We start from the raw sequence: 18,200 nt of genomic DNA on the forward strand, positions 1-18,200 counted from the left end.
GAAACAAAAATTCACAAGTAAAGACTTGATTTAACAATGAAACTAGAATAATAACTTTGGCATTCACAGGTGAAATCTTCTTTGAAAGAGGTTGTTGGATGTTGAAGATGCTGTAAATACTTCAATGGAAAGCAGAACTTTAAAAAGTTGAACATTTAAATGCCCTTTTAAGAACTGAATTACATGTAAATGTATTAATTCATAAGCTTCCTTTTGCTCCAAGGTGCAATCTGAGATCTTATAATACATTAGAGAAAACACAAACATTGCATAAATACAGTTTAATGACAATGGCAGTGTTGTGTAATGGGCTATATTGACATTTACAATGTTAGAGAAAGGTAGATTCAACGATATTGTCCTCATACATTTACTGTCTATGCTTCACACTTTAGAAAATTTCAAGAAGTTGAAAGTTTTGAGTGTTTTTTATTTTAACCAGCTTAATATGTGAGTACTCAAGGTTTCAAATGTAATTTAGTGCTTTTCAAAGCTTATTCACATTACTATTGGCAAATGCAGTGGTTCTTCAGAATTCTCCAGTACAGCGTGTACTTCTGGTCTAGTATTCACGAGTACAGCATCCTTTTGTACTGATTTTGCTGATCTTATCTCAGCTAACATGCAATAAAATATTCAACAACTTAACACTGAGTTGTTGTTATCTAACTGATGTTGTTCAGTAAATCTTCGAAATGGTCGTCTTTGTCTTCAGGCGAGGTATATTTTCATTTCAATACGGATCATTTAAGGTGCACAGATCCACTTCATACTCTCTGTGTGTGGTACACATTTGATATTGGATTTACATAATGGAGAGAAGAGGAAATAGCATCATGTGCCCTCCAGCAGTGTATTTTCTGAATTAATTTACTGGCTTTACTTAATTTACTGATGAATGATTAAAGTTTCTCTCATTTGTTCATTGTTGTATGTGTGCGTATGTTTATTCCTCCAAGACTCGAGCTCACTTTCTTCTTTTTTGTGATGTGTGTGCAGCCAGCAGCTCCTACCAGTGGTACTCGTGGGGACCTCCCAACATGCAGTGTCGCCTGTGCGCTTCATGCTGGACCTACTGGAAGAAGTACGGAGGCCTGAAGATGCCCACAAGACTGGATGGCGAGAGGCCTGGACCCAACCGCAGCAGCATGGTACCAGCCAGCACTCCTAAACACACAAACGCTTCATTGGACATTGAGTTTATTTATTCTGCAATCCCCAAACAAAAGCCTCACTGTTTACCTAAAGCCTGATGTTATCCTTAATAGTTCAAGAACAGTTAACCTTCAAGAGAAAAGGCCTTTCTACTAAACCAGTGTTTAAGTCAATTCAAGAACTTTATTGCCATATGTACACGCACACGCAGTTCAGTACAGAGGAATTTTTTGTGCAGGGCTAAAAGAGCTGGGGAGATGGGGCGTTATAAAAACATTTTAGGATAGATAAAATTAGAGCTACAATCAGTTAATTTCAGTATCAATTAATCCACGAACTACGTCCTTAGTGAACAAATGAATTATTTTAAATCCTTTAAAATAGTGCAAAATTCCCAGATTTTATATTTAATAGTTGCTTTCGTAAAGCTAATCAGTAGTCCTACACCCAAATACATTATTTGTGATATCAAATACAGCAAAGGAAAGCAGCAAATCTGAGAAGCGTATTTTGTTTCAAAACAATTATTAATGAATGGCAACTTGGACATTTTTGTTATAGCCTTACAAAAGCAACAAAAAAAAAACTAGAGTGCTGTTAATGTAATATGTCTTAGACACACACTTATTCATTGCTTTCAAAAATTCCATATATAATGAAGTTTTACATTCTGCTTTATATGCATAACCTTGAATTCATTTGGACATTAATGTTGGCCAGCAGTGCTCACAACTGTCCATCCATTCAGCACGGTAACAATGAAGTACTGTAAATCTGGTATCACCCATTCATGTGGCGTGTCGAAAAGTCTGAATGTTTGCCAGCCGGATGAAGAGTGCATATTGTTCAGCGCCGAACGCAAGTAAATCGTGAGCTATTAAACGACTTTGGTATTCCACATTAGCCCGGCCAGTGTGTTAAATGGATGGTGCATTTTGGGAAGCATTCCAGGCAGCTCCATATTTCCGACCAATAATAATAATGCCAAGTAATTTAATCCATTTCAGATTTACTCCAAATGTTTTCTTTGCCATCACGCAGGTGATTATTTGACCTGTCAGCGACCATTAAGCCGTTAATGCACAGTCCACCAATGCAGATTACTCCACATCACATTAAGATGTTCATCTGTTTGGACCTCCAGAGCCCCCACGGCCTGCCCCTGCGGCACAGCGGCAGCCCCAAGTTTGCAGTAAAGACCCGACAGGCTTTCTACCTGCAGACCACCGGCCTGACGCGGATGGCACGTCGCATCTGCCAGGACATCATCAGGCCTCGATATTTGGCCAGGCACCCCTACCTCCCTGTCAACACAGCAGCCATCAAAGCAGAATGTAAGGACCTGATTCCCCCTCCATACAGCTTTTAACATCGACTCTTTACAACAGTATCACATGATCACGGCATCTGCTTGTTTGCACACAGCATTCAAGTTGGTCATATTTTGAATTTTTTAAGATTTTTTGTTATTACTGTGAGCTATTTTTTTTTTTCATCCAATACATTATTAATGACTGTATTCTGTCTCTGAATTACAACAGGCGCCCTGCGGTTACCAGATAGGCCAAAAAAGCCTTTGCCATTGAAGCCTGTGGACCGTAAACCTCTGGAGTCTGTGGTTCGGTATTTAGGTAAGAAGCAGCTCAATGAATCTGGGACCGGGTTCACGTTCAGAGTTTCTGTTTGCAGTCACTGTTAACTGAATGTGGTTTAGTCGATTCTATATTGTGACGCTTTGTAAAATGAACAAAGAAATGTATTGCTCGTCTGTGTTGGAGGGAGTGAAGCTATATTTTTGGCACCTTTAGAAACATGTAGGCAAGTGTAACAGTCTTCTGTTCATGTTGAAATCTTCACCTTTTTTTTCTTTTTTTTTGACTTTTTGGTAGAACTGGCCCTGGGGTTTTATAGTCTCAAAGACTTGGGGCCAGTTGTACAAAAACCTTTTTCAAGAACTGCCTACAGAGTGATAGCAAATGCAGGTTGCACCATATTTCACACATGAAAATGAAGGAAAATCGCAGATCGGTTTGTAGTTCCTGTATGTTTATGGATGACCTCAGATACAGCATTTGTTTTAAGTAAAATCAATGTGAGATCTGTGAGAAATTTACCTCATTGTTACAGATTTGTATTTCTAAATTTCCTGACATCGGTATGACAGCAGAACAAATCTGTTTTTGTTCAGCTTTACAAATGAGAGTCTAGTTTCCACAACGTTATTTATACGCGTTTTGAAGTGTCCTATTTGAAGAAGTTCATGGAAACAGCACAATACGAACAAACGTATCCAATTTCCTGCTCGTCCATAATGACTGATGGAAACACTTTTTTCAAATAAGTGCTGATGTCGCCAACATTTAACTCACATGATCAGCTGTTTCTGCTTCTTTCATTGTCTTTGCCTCTGGACAACATAAAAGATTTCCAATATCAGCTGACATGAGAGAATAATTACAACTTTCCTGATCAAAAAGCATTTTCTGAAAACTTCTCTTCATCTTTTCCTCTCTTGTTGATGGCCAAGATTGTATTTGTTTCTTCTTCTTTGAGGTTTTTTGGCAGTCGGATTTAGTTTTTGGCTTCTTCTACTCTGTTAATTACAGCCATGCGTTACGTAGCCTATACTGCCACCCTATGTCGACACCACGCAGCCAAGTTTTCTCGCTCTGGAGCCTTTAATGGAAAGCCTGTTTTGCGTCTTTTTAATTGTTGGCAACATTTTAAAAGTTTGCTTCCACTCAGTTCACAATCGTATGAAAACACGGCTACTGTGTCGCTAATGAAGACTGAAGTTGAGTTGCTTCTCGCGCTTTGTTGGCATTTCTGCTGTTAAACCAGTTTTTCACACAACTTTTGTTCACGTTGCAGAAGCACATCCCCGTCCAGCCAAGCCCGACCCACCGATTCGCGGAGGGTCCATCTCTACAGGCAGTCTGACGCCCATAAAATCCTCTCCCATCCTCAACAATGGCTCACCCACCATCCTGGGCAAACGCACCTATGAACAGCACAACGGACTGGATGGTAAGCAAGAACCACGAGAGAGTTCTAAGTACATGTACTGTGTGTGTGTGTTTGTGTTTCACTTTCAGTGAACTCCATTTGTTGAATAATCAATTTTTTTTTTTACATATTTTTTTTATTGTTCATATCTTGTTCTGTCATTATATATTCTGATTAAAATCCTTTCTGTGGCTGAAAATAGACACAATGTCAGATGTTAAAAAAAGAGTAAAAGTGGCTTTCCTGTTTTTTTTATTTTTTTATTTGTTTAATTTTAACTTACTAAGTACTTCTAATATATATACTTTTAAGGACTTGAGATTTCAGTTTACAAATCACTTGAAATGGCCTTTTTGTAGTTCTTTTGTTTCCGTTTTTGCGTAAATTGGTCCAATAAGGTAGTCGTTCTCATGTTTTTTAATGGGATAATGCTTATTTTATTAGCTTTTAGCTATTTAAAATGTTCTTTGCTGTTTCTCATAATGGTTACAGTATCAATTTAATTACTTAAACAGCGTTAACAGAAACTTACTTTATGCAGGCGTATTAAAACTTTAATATCTTTGCTAAACAATGTTTAGCAGACATTATTTGAATACTTAAGAATTAACAGACACGTCGGCGCTCTGTGGCTCACTTCATGGCTACAACGCATAGTTAAGATCCACTGCCGAAGGGTTAAGAGTTTGTGTGGGGCTCTTATTTTTTTGGGTTATGTCCCACTTTCCCTCTCCCCTGTGAAATGAGAGAGGGGTAGAGACAGACTGGGAGATCAAGAGAGTGAGAATATGCCAGAGAAAGATGGAGAGGAGAGGGAGAGAGATTGCGAGAGGATCGGATCGGCCTTGCTGCTTTAGCTGGAGGCTACGGTCTATGTTGTCATGGTAACAGCAGAGAGGAGGAGGACGTGGAGGGCTCGGTAAGTGTATCCTGAGGGAGAGCATCTCCACTGGTCTGTGAGCCCACCTCAGGCCCAGGCTGGGAAAAACACACCGGGAGGAGATTTGGGTTGGAAATCAGCCAGGCTCAAGGATTAAGGATTAGTTTTTATTTTTTTTGTTTCGCCTACCAACTTACCGACTTAGTTCTTGAGATCATGGTAATTTATCAGAGGATGGGAGAAGGTTTCTGCAAGCTTGTTTATTGTTGTTATTTAGAAATTGTGTAATTTCGTTTGTCTTAGTCATTAAATGGAAGGTGTGCTATGTAATTAGAGCACTACATTTACAGATTAATGTATATCCTGCAGGCATCTTTATCGATATCAGGCTCCTCCTTTTTAATTTAGGTGATTTTTTTTTGTATTAACTCTGCTAAACAGCTGCTGGAAGTACAATAAGCTGTAATGAATGACAATGCATCAAATGTGAATGGGTCCTTTGTAGTGATGATCACCTGAATCTTCAGCTTCCCCCAGGTTCACGTAGCTTCATAGTCAGTTTCACCTCATTGTTTTGTCTTTTTCAGTTGCCAACAGACACAGTTAGCAACAAGCTAGTGAACATAGAGGAGCTTTAAGCAGCTTAGGAGGCAGATATGTCCCACAGGAGTTGGTAGAGACCAAAAACAGAGCTGGAACGGACTGAATATTGAACTGTTATTCAGATGAAGGGTGAAGTTGCTCTGCGTCTGCTGGCTGTCTATACAAGATGACAGGTTTTCTATATTAACCTACAGCGTGATAATGTGTCAGTGTTGTGTTTGCTGCCCCCAAGTGGTAAAAGAAACTTCTGTTCAGTTCAAACAAAAACAACAACTACTAGTTGCCCTAAATTTTGCTGTGTTGTCTGTTTTGTTAAATCCACACAAAACTATAGAAACGGCACTCTTCCTTTAAATTGAGTTTGTAGATTTTGGCAGTGGATCAGTGTGTAGTATGGACTGATTGATCAGCAGTTCATGAAATGAGTCTTTGTCTTTCACTATGTCAAGCTCCCTGGTGTAGCAAATACATTGGGTTTGTTTGAATATAGCTTATAGGACTTTGTGAGGGTATTAATAGAAATACTACTTTATGTTAACAGCAACTAAATACTACATGGTTAAAAACTGAAAAAAATACTATGAGTCAGATGATATGAGTCACATAAATATGATAATGAACGTTGAAAATGTGTTATTTGTTGAATATCTCACATTAACTGGTATTTGACAAATACATGCTGCCGTTAGTTTTTGTCCAAAGCAAGAGCATGTTTAGAAAGACGGGTGAAAGGTTCAAAACTAACATCCACATGACCTAACTTTTCTACTTTCTGCTCTTCAGATATTGATAAAATAATCTGATTGCTGGTGATCTGATGGAAACAGAAGTGAAACACAGAGGCCTGATGGCAGTTGTGCTGTGGAGGATTGAGATTTTATTTATGTGTATATTACTTACATGATTATGCCCGAGTACTGAAGGACGAAGGCAGGTTTGCTCATGTGTGGCTTTCCATTTGGCTGATTTACTAAAGAAGTTAGTTCTCTATTGAGCCACTAGGGGGCAGAATAAAATTATCCTTCAGTATGCCTTGTAGTAGCAGCAGACTGACTGCAGTCTCCTCTTGATGTGCAGGTACCAAATCCAAAGCCCTGACTCCACAGTGGGACATTATGGCCAAACGGATGAGTGACGCAGGGCGGCCCTCAGCCTCCCTGCAGGATGAGGTACACGAACTGGACTGAACGCTCCGTGGGAACGACCTCTACTGCAAACCCTGTGAGGTGAGACACGCAGCGCTGCGAGGTTTCTCTGACAATATATGTAGGTTTTAATTTATTTGGCTCTTTGGTCGTAGCTTTCTGATCATGTGGTGTTCTCTTACACTAAGATCGGCACTCACGTTCGCTACAAGGTTTAAAAAACTGTAGTGGACATGTTTCAAGAATGAAAATCATTAAAATCGTAAACGTTAAGCTCAAATGACCACTGCTGCACCACTGGGATGTAGTGTACGCTGGCAAAAGATGCCCTTTGCCCAATACAAGGTTTTTCATTTCCTTAAGGTTTGTTCATTCATTACAAGCAAGCAAAACAACAAAAGTCACGACTCTTGCTGCATCTCTTGTGCTGGTGGAAGAAAAACAAAAACAAAGGCCCACTCAGGTTTACCCCACCCCCACGGCTTCCCACCCACCCGTATAAGCTGAGGGGCTCATAGCTCCATCCAGTTTTCTCTAAGCACAACCAAATTAATACCAATTCAATGAAGTAAATATTCAAAAACAAATAATTAAGTTAGACAAATGACTAACAAAAGAAGACATTGTTTAAATCTAGTATGAATAAAGCAAAGCTCTTAAGTCAAACCTACAAAGTAATAAATAACACCTACAGAAATGAATGAGCAATATGGGATTTCAGCTGCGTTCACACCTGTTTACTGTGATTTTTTTTTCAAACAATGACGACGTCCTGCTTCATCAGTGTTACGTGGACCCATGTGGGTAAATTCTGGAGAATAGCAGCACATCTGCCCTGAACTTGGGGTGTTTATCTTCCTTCTCTGGTGTCACAAAGTGCTCTAAAGCAATAATGGATTACAGTCAGTATTAGTGAAGACTGCAGCTGCACTGTATGCCGTATTTCCTCGAGGAAAAACTTTGTCAATAGAAAACTGGATCCCTGATGGATGGATGGATGGATGTGGGCAAGACGAACAAATAAATGCCGCCCCTAAAATACAGGTTGAAAAAAACACGGGTGACTAAACTCCTTCAAACACAGCTCATTTGTGCCGCTTTCTTTTAATACATTAAACAATATAAACATGCTATTTTTACCACTATTACTTTCCAGTGGTGGTGCTTGATTGATTCATGCTGATCCACTTTGCTTCGCCACCCTTTAATCCCGTCAAGCTTGTCGTCGCATGTGGCGCGTCTTCTTACCTTCTGCAGCTGAGATAAATAAATGCCCCGGTCACCATTTGAGTGAACACGGCGTGTCGTAAATGATGATGAACAGATCAGGATTTTTTACCCTGTTATTACCGGAGGATGGATACAGTGAGGGAGTTACATCTCAAAGATTAAAACATACAACACACTCATCTCTGGATCGCTTTGTGGGATGAGTTAAAGAAGTTTGAATAGGAAACATGCTCAGCACACCTCTGGTCTTCTTCATTTTCATGTGCTTGGAAGTGGCTTAAGACCCTCTGAGTTTCTCAATAGTATTTTGTTTAATATGTGAAAGATAAAGTGCTTTATCTTCGACGGAGCGTTTACTATGACCATAGACTGTATAAAAGATGGACGTGGCAACCGGCCCTGAAAAATGAAGTCAACCCGGAAGTGTCAAAAACCTACAATATCACTACGTCCGCTAGTCCTGGCTCCAAAAAGCCCTGGCTCCCATAGACGGGAATTGGAAAAGAAGTGATCCCAGATCATGAAATACTGCATTCCTACAGCTCAGGATTATTTTTTTTTCATTAGTTTTCAAGGTCAAGTCCAGAGATCAGGTGGCCAATCTGAAAATAAATCAATACTGAATTTTTAAAAAGTCGTCAACATTTTGCGGGGCAAGGGACGAAGCGAGCAGAAGGCGGTAAATGTGGGCGGGCAGAGAGGGCCCGCCTCTCAATCCGTCTGACCAATCGCTGCCCCTATGACTCCGCCTACCTCCGACAATTTTTGCGTCACTGGCTCCAAAAATCCAAGATGTCAACCAGGAAGTAGCAAAACCCTGGCTTCATTTTCTCAGTGCAGAAACCAACGGATGACGTCACGGTAGCTACGTCCATCTTTTATACAGTCTATGACTATGACGTGGATGATTAAAGCAGGTGTCACCTCGACTCAGAGGGACCTGCCGTATGTTAACACTTACATGGATTGTTGTTTGAATATCAAACACATTAGTGACCGCAAAGTCCAATTCTTTTCTATCTTTCTCAATAAAACTAACAAATTTATTCACGTCAAACTTGCCTTGCTGTGCTTTTATATTGTAAAAACGTGCTTTAATATTAATGTCAGCTTCATCTGTCGACCCCAGCCTTCTAGTTGCAGTAAATCCCACCTCTGTATTGTTTGACCGCCCTCTCCCACCCACAGCACAGTTCAAACCACCCACGACTGCCAGATTTGCGCGGAATCCCACGGGGTCCCAGTTTCAATGCAGTCCTCTACTGTCACCTCCCAGAGTCAGCAAAAGTAAACTCCCCCAGGGCTTCCTCATGCAGCCCACAATCTGCGGCTGCGCTACAAGTGCAGTGGTGTGACGATGTGGAAGACGTAGATATGATTTATTACATGTGTGTGGAACAGAGTCGGCCCAGTGGACTACGAAACCAAATAATAACAACACATCCTTGTCGTTGCATGTCCACAAGGCCTCAACAAACTGCATTAAATGGGCAAACACAGACGATTATAACTGAGTTGCACTAAACATGCTAGTCACGAAAGCACCCTTAAAGCAGCTGCAATCAATACCTCTCCAATACCAGTAATAAAGTTTAAAATTATAGTGTAGCCATGAGAAACAGCCTGCTGCTCCCTCTGCTTTACAGGGACTTTCAGCATTATTTAACTGATCAGCCTGAACTTTATTGTTGGTTTACTGCACTCGTAACATCATTTTTGCTACAGCAGCAGAGCTCTAAAAACTCTTGATCTTCTCAGCACCAAAATAACAGACAGTTATCAAAAAAAATCTAGTTTATTGTCATTTTGCTGTACATCAACAGCAGTACAGACAAGATGGGAGAGCGTTCCTTCAGGATCCAGTAACTTAAAGGGATTTAAATACAGAAGTGGTTGCATATCCAGATCAGCAGTTCAGCATTCTGACAGCTGGTAGCACGAAGCTGTCGATCAGTCTGGAGGTTCTTCCTTTAACGCTCCGGAAACGTTTACCTGATGGCAGCAGTTCAAACAGTTTATGGAGAAGGCGTGAGGAGTCCCTGACAATGTTCAGCAGCTCTGGAACAGTTCTTGGACAGAGGTGAAGGAAACTGATGACCCTCTCAGCCCCTCTAACTATCCTCTGCAGGGCTTAGTTAGTTAGCAGCTAGCTAGAGAGAACAGTGGAGCATTTAGCAGCTAAAGAGACAACGATCTCCCTCAGAAGACAGCAGCTGAAAAAGAGGCTAGAAGCTCGACTCCAGGGGAATGAGTATGTTTTTCTGCTTTATGTGTAAATGAGCAACCTTTTGCTAACAAGTTCAACCAACCAACTAAATAGATGATAATGTGTCAATATTGTGCTTGTTTCTGCTGCCCCAAGGTGGCCAAAAACAACTCAGTTATTGCAGGTGTCATTTGAATGTAGAGAAATAAAGTAGATATTAGATGTGTAGCAGCTGTGAATTGCTACTGAGGTTAATAGAGGACACAGTTAATCATGCTGAGTAAGATGCATTTAACACTTAACTGTCATTTGTAGTCAAGACAGCTGTTCGTAACAACCTTTCCTTGTGTTTTTTCTTTTTGTTTGTTTTTTACAGCAGAGGGGGACATTAAATGGAAAAGGCTTTTTCCACTAAACCATAACCGAGGGCAGCTGAGGGAAGTTGAAGCTGAGAGGAGACGACTGCATTGGCCACCTTTCTTCAGTCAGCACGGGTCTGTCAGACTGCTGAAGACCAATCGATAATCGATCAGTTTGGCTGCGGTCAATCAGAAGATGAGCCTGACTGTACAGGACTGTGTTTATTACTTACATTTCTCGTTATTACTGTCTTTGTAATTATTGTTATTGTTATTATAATTTTTTTTACCAACTATAACTCAGCTTATTGTTTGTCGATCAAACGATGGAACTTGTGAAGTTTCATGAAAAATGCTTGCAAAAAACCCTGTGGAAAAGGGTGGAAGGAAAGTAACATAAGCCACTTGCATCTTCTGTGTTTTGTTTTGTTTTTTTTGTTTGTTTTGTTTCTTTTTTTTTTTTTTTAAACAAGTTAAAGTCAAAAAGGAGACGCACTTTTATTTCAGCGACATGAGTTCAACTTGTCTTTTTTTTTTTTTCGTTTCACTGAATTTGAATGCTTTACAGGAAAAAATTTCTGTTGTGTGAGCCGGCCCCTGTTCTTCGGCCAGAGAGGTTTAACTTATTGAGAAAGACTTGGTGTTTTTTCTACCTTTTTCACAAGTAATGCATCTATGCTTCGATAATGTAATTAAAAAAAAAAAAAAGATAATTGATTTTTTTCCCTCTTCTTTTTGGAGTCTGTGCACGGAGGTGAAAGGTGTCAAAACTTGCACTGAATGTTCTATTTTCAAGCTGGTGTTTACCTGTTTTTCTTACTCCCACAGGTATGCAAACGGGGTATATGCAAAATGACGGAAACTTTTCATTCCTAAAACAGAAACATGTTTTGTAAGCAAACATCTGAAAAAAAACAACTAAAAAGCAGGAATGCGCTCTGCTTTCATGTCCAATCGCTTGTCAGTGTGTTTATTTTACATTTATTCGTGGCTTTGTCTTCGTAGAGTTTGTTTTTTTTTAATCTGCTGCATGACAGATATAAACACCAGTGGTTATATCAGCTGCTACAGGAAAATACTGAACAATACCAACATCCAAGACATCCTAGACGGTCATTTTTAACGTATCTATCTAATGCTTCATACCTGTACTGACAACATTTTTAGGTAAAGTGGAAATTTCTATCATAGTAGACAAAATTCACATCTAAAAGTCTCAATTCAACTGGTCAGCACATGTACCCAGTTTGGGAAAAGAAGGTAAATCTTGGGAGAAAAGCAAAAGATAAATGAAAGTGATGGAGGATGAATCAATCCCCACCACTGGTTGTAGTAAAAACAAAGGATTTTAAAAGAAAAACTCCTCATTTAAACTAACTTTTGAAAAAAATCTTGATTTTGAGTGACACATCCAACAACTGAATATGTGGATTATATAATACATGCACACAGTGTTTACTATTGAGGAAAATATGGCAACAAAAGTAAGAATATCAGAATCATTTAACCGGCTCAACATCTGATTTTTTTTTTTTCCTTGCCTGAAAATTGCAGCTCCACATTGATTACAGCTTTAACTGAGGCACACATACAACCGTTATTTATACTCAAACCTGTATAATCCTATTCACCAGAGTCTTATTGACCTAATTAGGTGCAGCTACCCGCCACAAAGTGATCACTTTTAGTGTCAGTGTGTTCAAATCCACTGTTTCCCTCTCAAACATGGCCTCAGCAATCTCTGAATTTCAAACTAAAATAACTTTCATGCGGTGAAACATGCATTTTATTTAAATTTGAGAAGCATTTATCAGTAATATCGAATCACTTCTTGGTATCAGAGGTCTTCCTGAGCTGAGCTATCTGATGTGTTCTAGCTGAATATGTGCAAGGTAAAAAGAAGACTGAAGGTTGAAAAGAACATTTTATTTGCTTACAATCTCAGTAATGAGGTTTAAAAAAAGCATTATTCAGTGAAGTGAGCTCTGTGACGAGAAACTGAATGGACATAAAATTCTGACATGTTTTATTTAGTGCGTTGCAGATGTAATCCTGTCTGCTTTTTGAATGTCTAGTTGGACAATTTCTCTCAGTTTTGCTTCCCATCAAGCTGTCAGACGGGACGCAGACACATTGTGCCGCTTTTTATTTTCTGCTTTTGAAGCCTCCCAGCTTGTCTTGATGGGAACTTCAGGGTCATTTCTCTATCGGAGGAACTTGATATTTGTAGTAGCTGCAGGTACATCTACTCATCCGTTCTGATCGATGCTGGTCGCCGACATAATGATTTAGATTTTCTACGAGGCCTCGTGGCGTCCATTTGATATTTCAGCATCTATCATTAACGTCCAGTTAAAATCACATCTGCCCGGGCAAACAGATAAAATTACTATAATAATGTTTTTTTAAATCGCTGAGAGACCATTTAAGTCTTGTTACGGGGGTTTCAAGGACCACTTAGAATGGAGGTCAATATTTCAGTTGCATCCAGTATTACATTATATCATCTCATTTAACTATTATACACAACGCTCCTTTTGTTGTTATCGTGCTTGCAGCTGTTACTGGAAATCCTACATTCTGCAGCAGTTCTGTACACTGCTGCTTCGATTGCTTCAAGTATATGATCCTGGACACCACTTAAAACACACTTGTTTATTGAGAAGTACATAAAATGGAAAAAGGGAGCTTTGCATGCATTAAATTAGTCCTCCGACACCCTGTGGCAAGTACATACTTAACTAAATCTCTCGCTTGTAGCTGATTACAGCAGCCGCACCACGTGACGCCGCAGCACCTGGTTGTATTCTGCTCACGCCAGTATCTGACGGTGAATTACGGTGATTCATTATGGGAGTATCAGCCTTTTTGAAGAAAACAAAGACACATGCAAAGAGACGGGATTGTTGGCGCAGGTGTCACTGGATAGGTGTGAGGGTTCACACCTCTTCAAACTCCTGAAATATTCATCCCACTAGAAGGCCAGAGAACAAACAGGGGGTGAAGACAAAGGCCTGGAAATGTGGGAAAGCAGCACGCAAAATGTTCCTCGGAGGTTCAAAAGTCTCAACAGGAACGAGAAACAATGGATGTTTGTGTGCTGTGTATGTTTTCTGAGAATTTAATATGTTTTCGCTATAAACAGACGTCAGAGTGCAGCAGGCTGTGCAGGTCGATCGGCTCCACACACTTGTGTTATATGATGGGAATTTTTGTTTTGAGAGTTTTAAAAGGAAATTTGCTTAAAATTTCAAGTTACATGACATTTGTAAGATATAACTCCTATTTTATTTTACCATCATGTTTCTGCTTCTGCACTTTGATAGTGACAATGATGATAATTTACATCCTACTTTGAAAAACAAGGGTTTGCAAGGTGCTTTAACAGACAGAGCAAAAGCAGGATACCCAAGAAGCAGCATAACAATTAAGATTAAGTTAAAATAAAAAAGACGACAGACTCAGAAATGCGATACATCAGAACAGGTCAAGTCACCATTATTTACATGTAGCACATTTAAAGCAGTCAAAACACTTGCCACTGGAGAAATATGATTGGTGTTACAACTTTACTCAACAAGTTCAAATATATTAAGCTTAAGATTCCAAATTATTATACAAATTTACCTGATCAAGTTTAATGTGTCAATCAAGATCCTCCAATATAATAGAACTTATGGGAATATGAGTAAAAATCATTTTTTAATCATATTTTAATCACCCATTTAATAACAAATAGCTTGGAATTAATAGAATTTACAACATAATATATTTAAATATATCATTTAAAGTAGCTGTAAATATACACTGAGTTTGAATGTCCACTGTGTAGCTGCTGCTGCTACTCTGGTTAGCTCTGGTATCTTTTAGCCCAACAAACGAGCCTGTTTTCATTTGCCTTTACCAGATTTACCCAATAGACTGTAGCTGCTACCTTATTTATATGGGTTAATAAACAAGTTACCAAGATATTAGCTCATCAATATCTATAAATTGAAATTACAGGACAAAGCAAGGGAGAAATGGTATTTAGCTGTAGCCAAAGCTAGCTGCGGCTATCTCAGGCACACGCTTCAGCTGAATTTGGCTCTCCTGCTTCAACTGTTTTTTGCTGCAACTGCAAATGAATTTTTTTTTTTTTTTTAACTCATTGAAATGTGTATAACAAGAGTTGCATTAAAAGTCTCATTTGAGGTAGCTTAGCTTCACAGTTAGCGTTCCTGAATGTCAGTGGTTGCCTAGAAACACGACCAGTGCAGCCCTATGTCGGGGTAAAGCACAAACGTTTTGTCAGACTACGAATTTAGGTAAGAAATAGGAAAGAAAGTGCTTCATTTCGTGAGTTTTTGTGATTTTAGAGCTTCTGGAGTCTGCAATTTGTGAATGTAGCTAAATTAAGCTAACTGCTAACTAAGAAGTATTTTAACTTTTGCCAAAGCTAGCTGTGGCTCGTTGATACACACACTTCGGCTTTATTTGGCTGTTGTGCATCAACTGTTTTTGTTTCTAGTTTAGTTTTGCAGCAACTGCAAAGAAGCACGTTGTTTTAAACACTGAAATCGTGTAAAACAAGAGCAAGATGAGAAACTGAATCCCACTCTCTTTTAGCTTAGCTTAATCAGTTAGCCTCACTGAAAACTGCTGGTTGCCTGGCAACATGACAAACTGCAGCACAATGGCGGTTAAAGCAAACTGTCTTCTTTATACTTATATTAAATAGGGGAGGCTATGGTTTAATTGGCAGGCTTTTGTGATTTTAGAGCTTTTGGAGTTGGTAGCTTGTGGACAGAGCCAAGCTAGCTGTTTCTGTTTCCCATTATTATGCTAAACTAACTGCGAACTTAAAAGTATTTAGCTTTTGCCAAAGTTAGCTTAGCTTAGTAGTTAGCCTCCCTGAAAACTGCTTGTTGCCTGGCAACTCGACCATCTGGGCATGATGGTGGTTAAAAGATAAACTGTGGTTCTTCTGACTTCAAATTCAGGTCATAAAAAGGAGAGATGACTGGTGAGTTTTTGTGGGTTTCAAATTTGAAGTTTGTGGACAAAGACAAGCTAGCTACTTCTGTTCGTAGTTATTATGCTAAACTAAGCTAGCAGACAGCTAGCTTGTCATTGAATTAGCAGGTACTTCCTCACCTAGCTAAACACTAACAAATTAACGTTTTTTTGTTTGTTTTTCTTTCTTTCTTTCTTTTTTGTTTTTTTACATATGAGCTTTTTCTTTCTAAGAAGCCTGCTATCTGTTTGTAGCTCAGTATATTATAGGAGTAGCTAAACTGTTACTGCGAGTCATTTACAATCCATTAAGCCTGCGTGTTTTTAACATGTAATCCAGCCGCTCCTCCTGCGGATCCGGGCTGACAGGACGGGAGGGCTTCCAGCAACTTGTAGCCCGGTAAACAGCCTGGATGTCCGCACAGTGAGCCGAGGTAAACAAACGGTTAACCAAAGATGCAAGAACTGCGTGAGTCTGTCTGAGCATGTGCCGCTGGAGCCGCTGCTGCTGCAGTGAAGTAAAATGTGTCAATTTCCATCGTAGAGCAGAGACACCGAGGAGGAGGAGGAGAAGAAGAAGAAGCCGGGGACAAGTCAACCAGCAGCGGACGGACACCGAGACATCCAGGACAGCCTGACCGGGGGATGTGTTTGATCCGCCGGCCTGTGTGCTGAGGGAGACGCGGCAGTCTGGAGGTAAAAAAAAAAAAACACAAAACCAAAAAACTGCACTGAGGATGATTCATGTCGGTCTGTTGGAGCTCAGCGACATGTAGCCAACATGTTAGGATTCAGGAAGGAGGACTGCTCATGATGACATGTTCGTGAGGTGTTTGTCTAATGATTTTTGTTCGTCTTTTTTAATTATTTATTTTTGCCTAATCTTACATTTGCAGTTTCATCCGGTTTTTCTGAACGAGTGTTTGCTTGCAAGTTGGCAGTTGTGCCAGCGTGTTTCTGTCAACTGTGTCCCGAATTCAGCACACTGTCATTTATGCAAAGAAAACAGCTGGACGGTATGTTTGAGAGCAGCTCTTTATTCGGCATGTTCGGTGCGGAGTGGAGCTGTTACACCTGTTCAAATATGGATAACTGGCGATGGAAGCTTAGATCGGAGGCATTATAGCAGTAGCCTCTAAATGTACCTCACTAAGTACAGAAAAGGGGTGTAAAAGTGATTTTCATCCCCCCCTATTTGGCTTGAACCTGGTGAGATTGTAGTATTATTTATTGCACAGGATCACCGTACCGCACTGCTCAGTGGGAAGGAGGCGTGATGCTGCAGCGGAGTCCCAGCAGCCGGGCCTGCGCACTGGCCCGTAGTTTCCAGGGACAAAATATGATGACTTTGGCCATCTAGCGTAATTACAACCCGCGGAGTTCATCTAGAGAGTCGATTCATTCCTGTCATGATTTCTCCTCTGCAACACATCGATGGATGCTGTTTTTGCAGAGACACGGTTGCTACGTGGAGGTTTAGATTTCCCAAAACCCCCTCATTGATTTATTCCATATAAGGCCTGCAGTTCACTATCATTTGGGGTGAGATAATCCCTGCTGCTGTCTCTGTAGCCTATACCCCCCCTCAGCCTTACTGTATTGACATTTTGGGCCTATTTTTAACCCAGGCAGCAGCCTTCACAGCAAGGAATCCCACAATGACCCCATAATAGAAACACAGCTAAAAAGCAATAACATTCCTCAGCTGTGTGGACATGAAGCTCTGATATATTGTAGTGGTGCACATGGGCCTGATACCTGTCATGATGCATCCAGCTCCTTCTTCTTATTTTGAGAAGGATGGATTGAAAAAAAAAATCCAGCTACATTTCATATCAAAAGTTGTTGCTTTTCTGATAAGGATCACTTGGTTAAAGTACTTCAGATTTATCCTCTAGTGAGAGAAGTTATCTTCCCAGATCAAATATTTAAGATTTTTAAGATATTAATATCCCAGTCACAACACTGACAAAACTTTATTTCTGTGCTCTTGCTCTGCTCATGTGCAGGTGCAAAATGCTCCACAGTTAAAAGAATAAGAGCAAACAGGCGTACATACAGATGGGTGACAAATTAAAGGAAAAAACACGCTCTGTTGACCAGTATAGTGATGTGGCTCTGCTAGGCTGTTTTTTTTTGCCGTGGTTTGAGTTCACTTTAATCCCACCAGAACGACATTTCCCTGCAAAACAATCCAAACGTGTTATGAGTGATCACCTTTATCTGATGATAATTGGACAATTGGACTGGTCTCTTCTGGGATGACAGAGCCCCCAACCAAAGGGCTCTCCACCACCTCCACCATCAAAACACCAAATGAGAGAATATCTTTAGAAAAAATGGTTGTCATCCCTCCAGTAGATTTTCAGACACTCGGAGGCATCGACCATTCAACATTGAAGCTAAGACACCTGTCTCTGCTGCAGTCATAAATGATGACATTCAGATGCATGATGAAAGATAAACACAACTTGGAAGTTGTGCCTTAACACATACAGTAACATCAGTCTGACATGTGTGATGGCCAAGGATGTTCAGTACAGAAATACAAAGATATGTTTGAGACAGTGTTGCTATTAAATTGTCCACCTGTGACGAAAGACAAGTTTGTTTTTCAACTG

The 18,200-nt window shown here is 40.0% G+C and overlaps 1 protein-coding gene across 2 annotated transcripts in view; it reads left to right on the forward strand.

Moving 5' to 3' along the window:
• Positions 1-11,538, forward strand: part of mta1 (metastasis associated 1) — a 50,236-nt gene extending 38,698 nt beyond the window's left edge. The window contains exons 13-18 of one of the 2 annotated variants that reach the window (XM_008277300.1): positions 1,000-1,151; positions 2,300-2,489; positions 2,697-2,786; positions 4,027-4,182; positions 6,722-6,870; positions 10,602-11,538. In XM_008277300.1, coding sequence (XP_008275522.1) covers positions 1,000-1,151; positions 2,300-2,489; positions 2,697-2,786; positions 4,027-4,182; positions 6,722-6,831 — 698 coding nt within the window. In that variant the 3' untranslated portion in view covers positions 6,832-6,870; positions 10,602-11,538. The remainder of the gene's footprint in view (positions 1-999; positions 1,152-2,299; positions 2,490-2,696; positions 2,787-4,026; positions 4,183-6,721; positions 6,871-10,601) is intronic. The other variant, XM_008277301.1, reaches the window with a different exon arrangement.
• The last annotated feature ends 6,662 nt before the right edge of the window (positions 11,539-18,200 follow it).

This window comes from Stegastes partitus, unplaced genomic scaffold, assembly GCF_000690725.1.
Source record: "Stegastes partitus isolate 25-593 unplaced genomic scaffold, Stegastes_partitus-1.0.2 Scaffold94, whole genome shotgun sequence".
Taxonomy (NCBI): Eukaryota; Metazoa; Chordata; class Actinopteri; family Pomacentridae; genus Stegastes; species Stegastes partitus.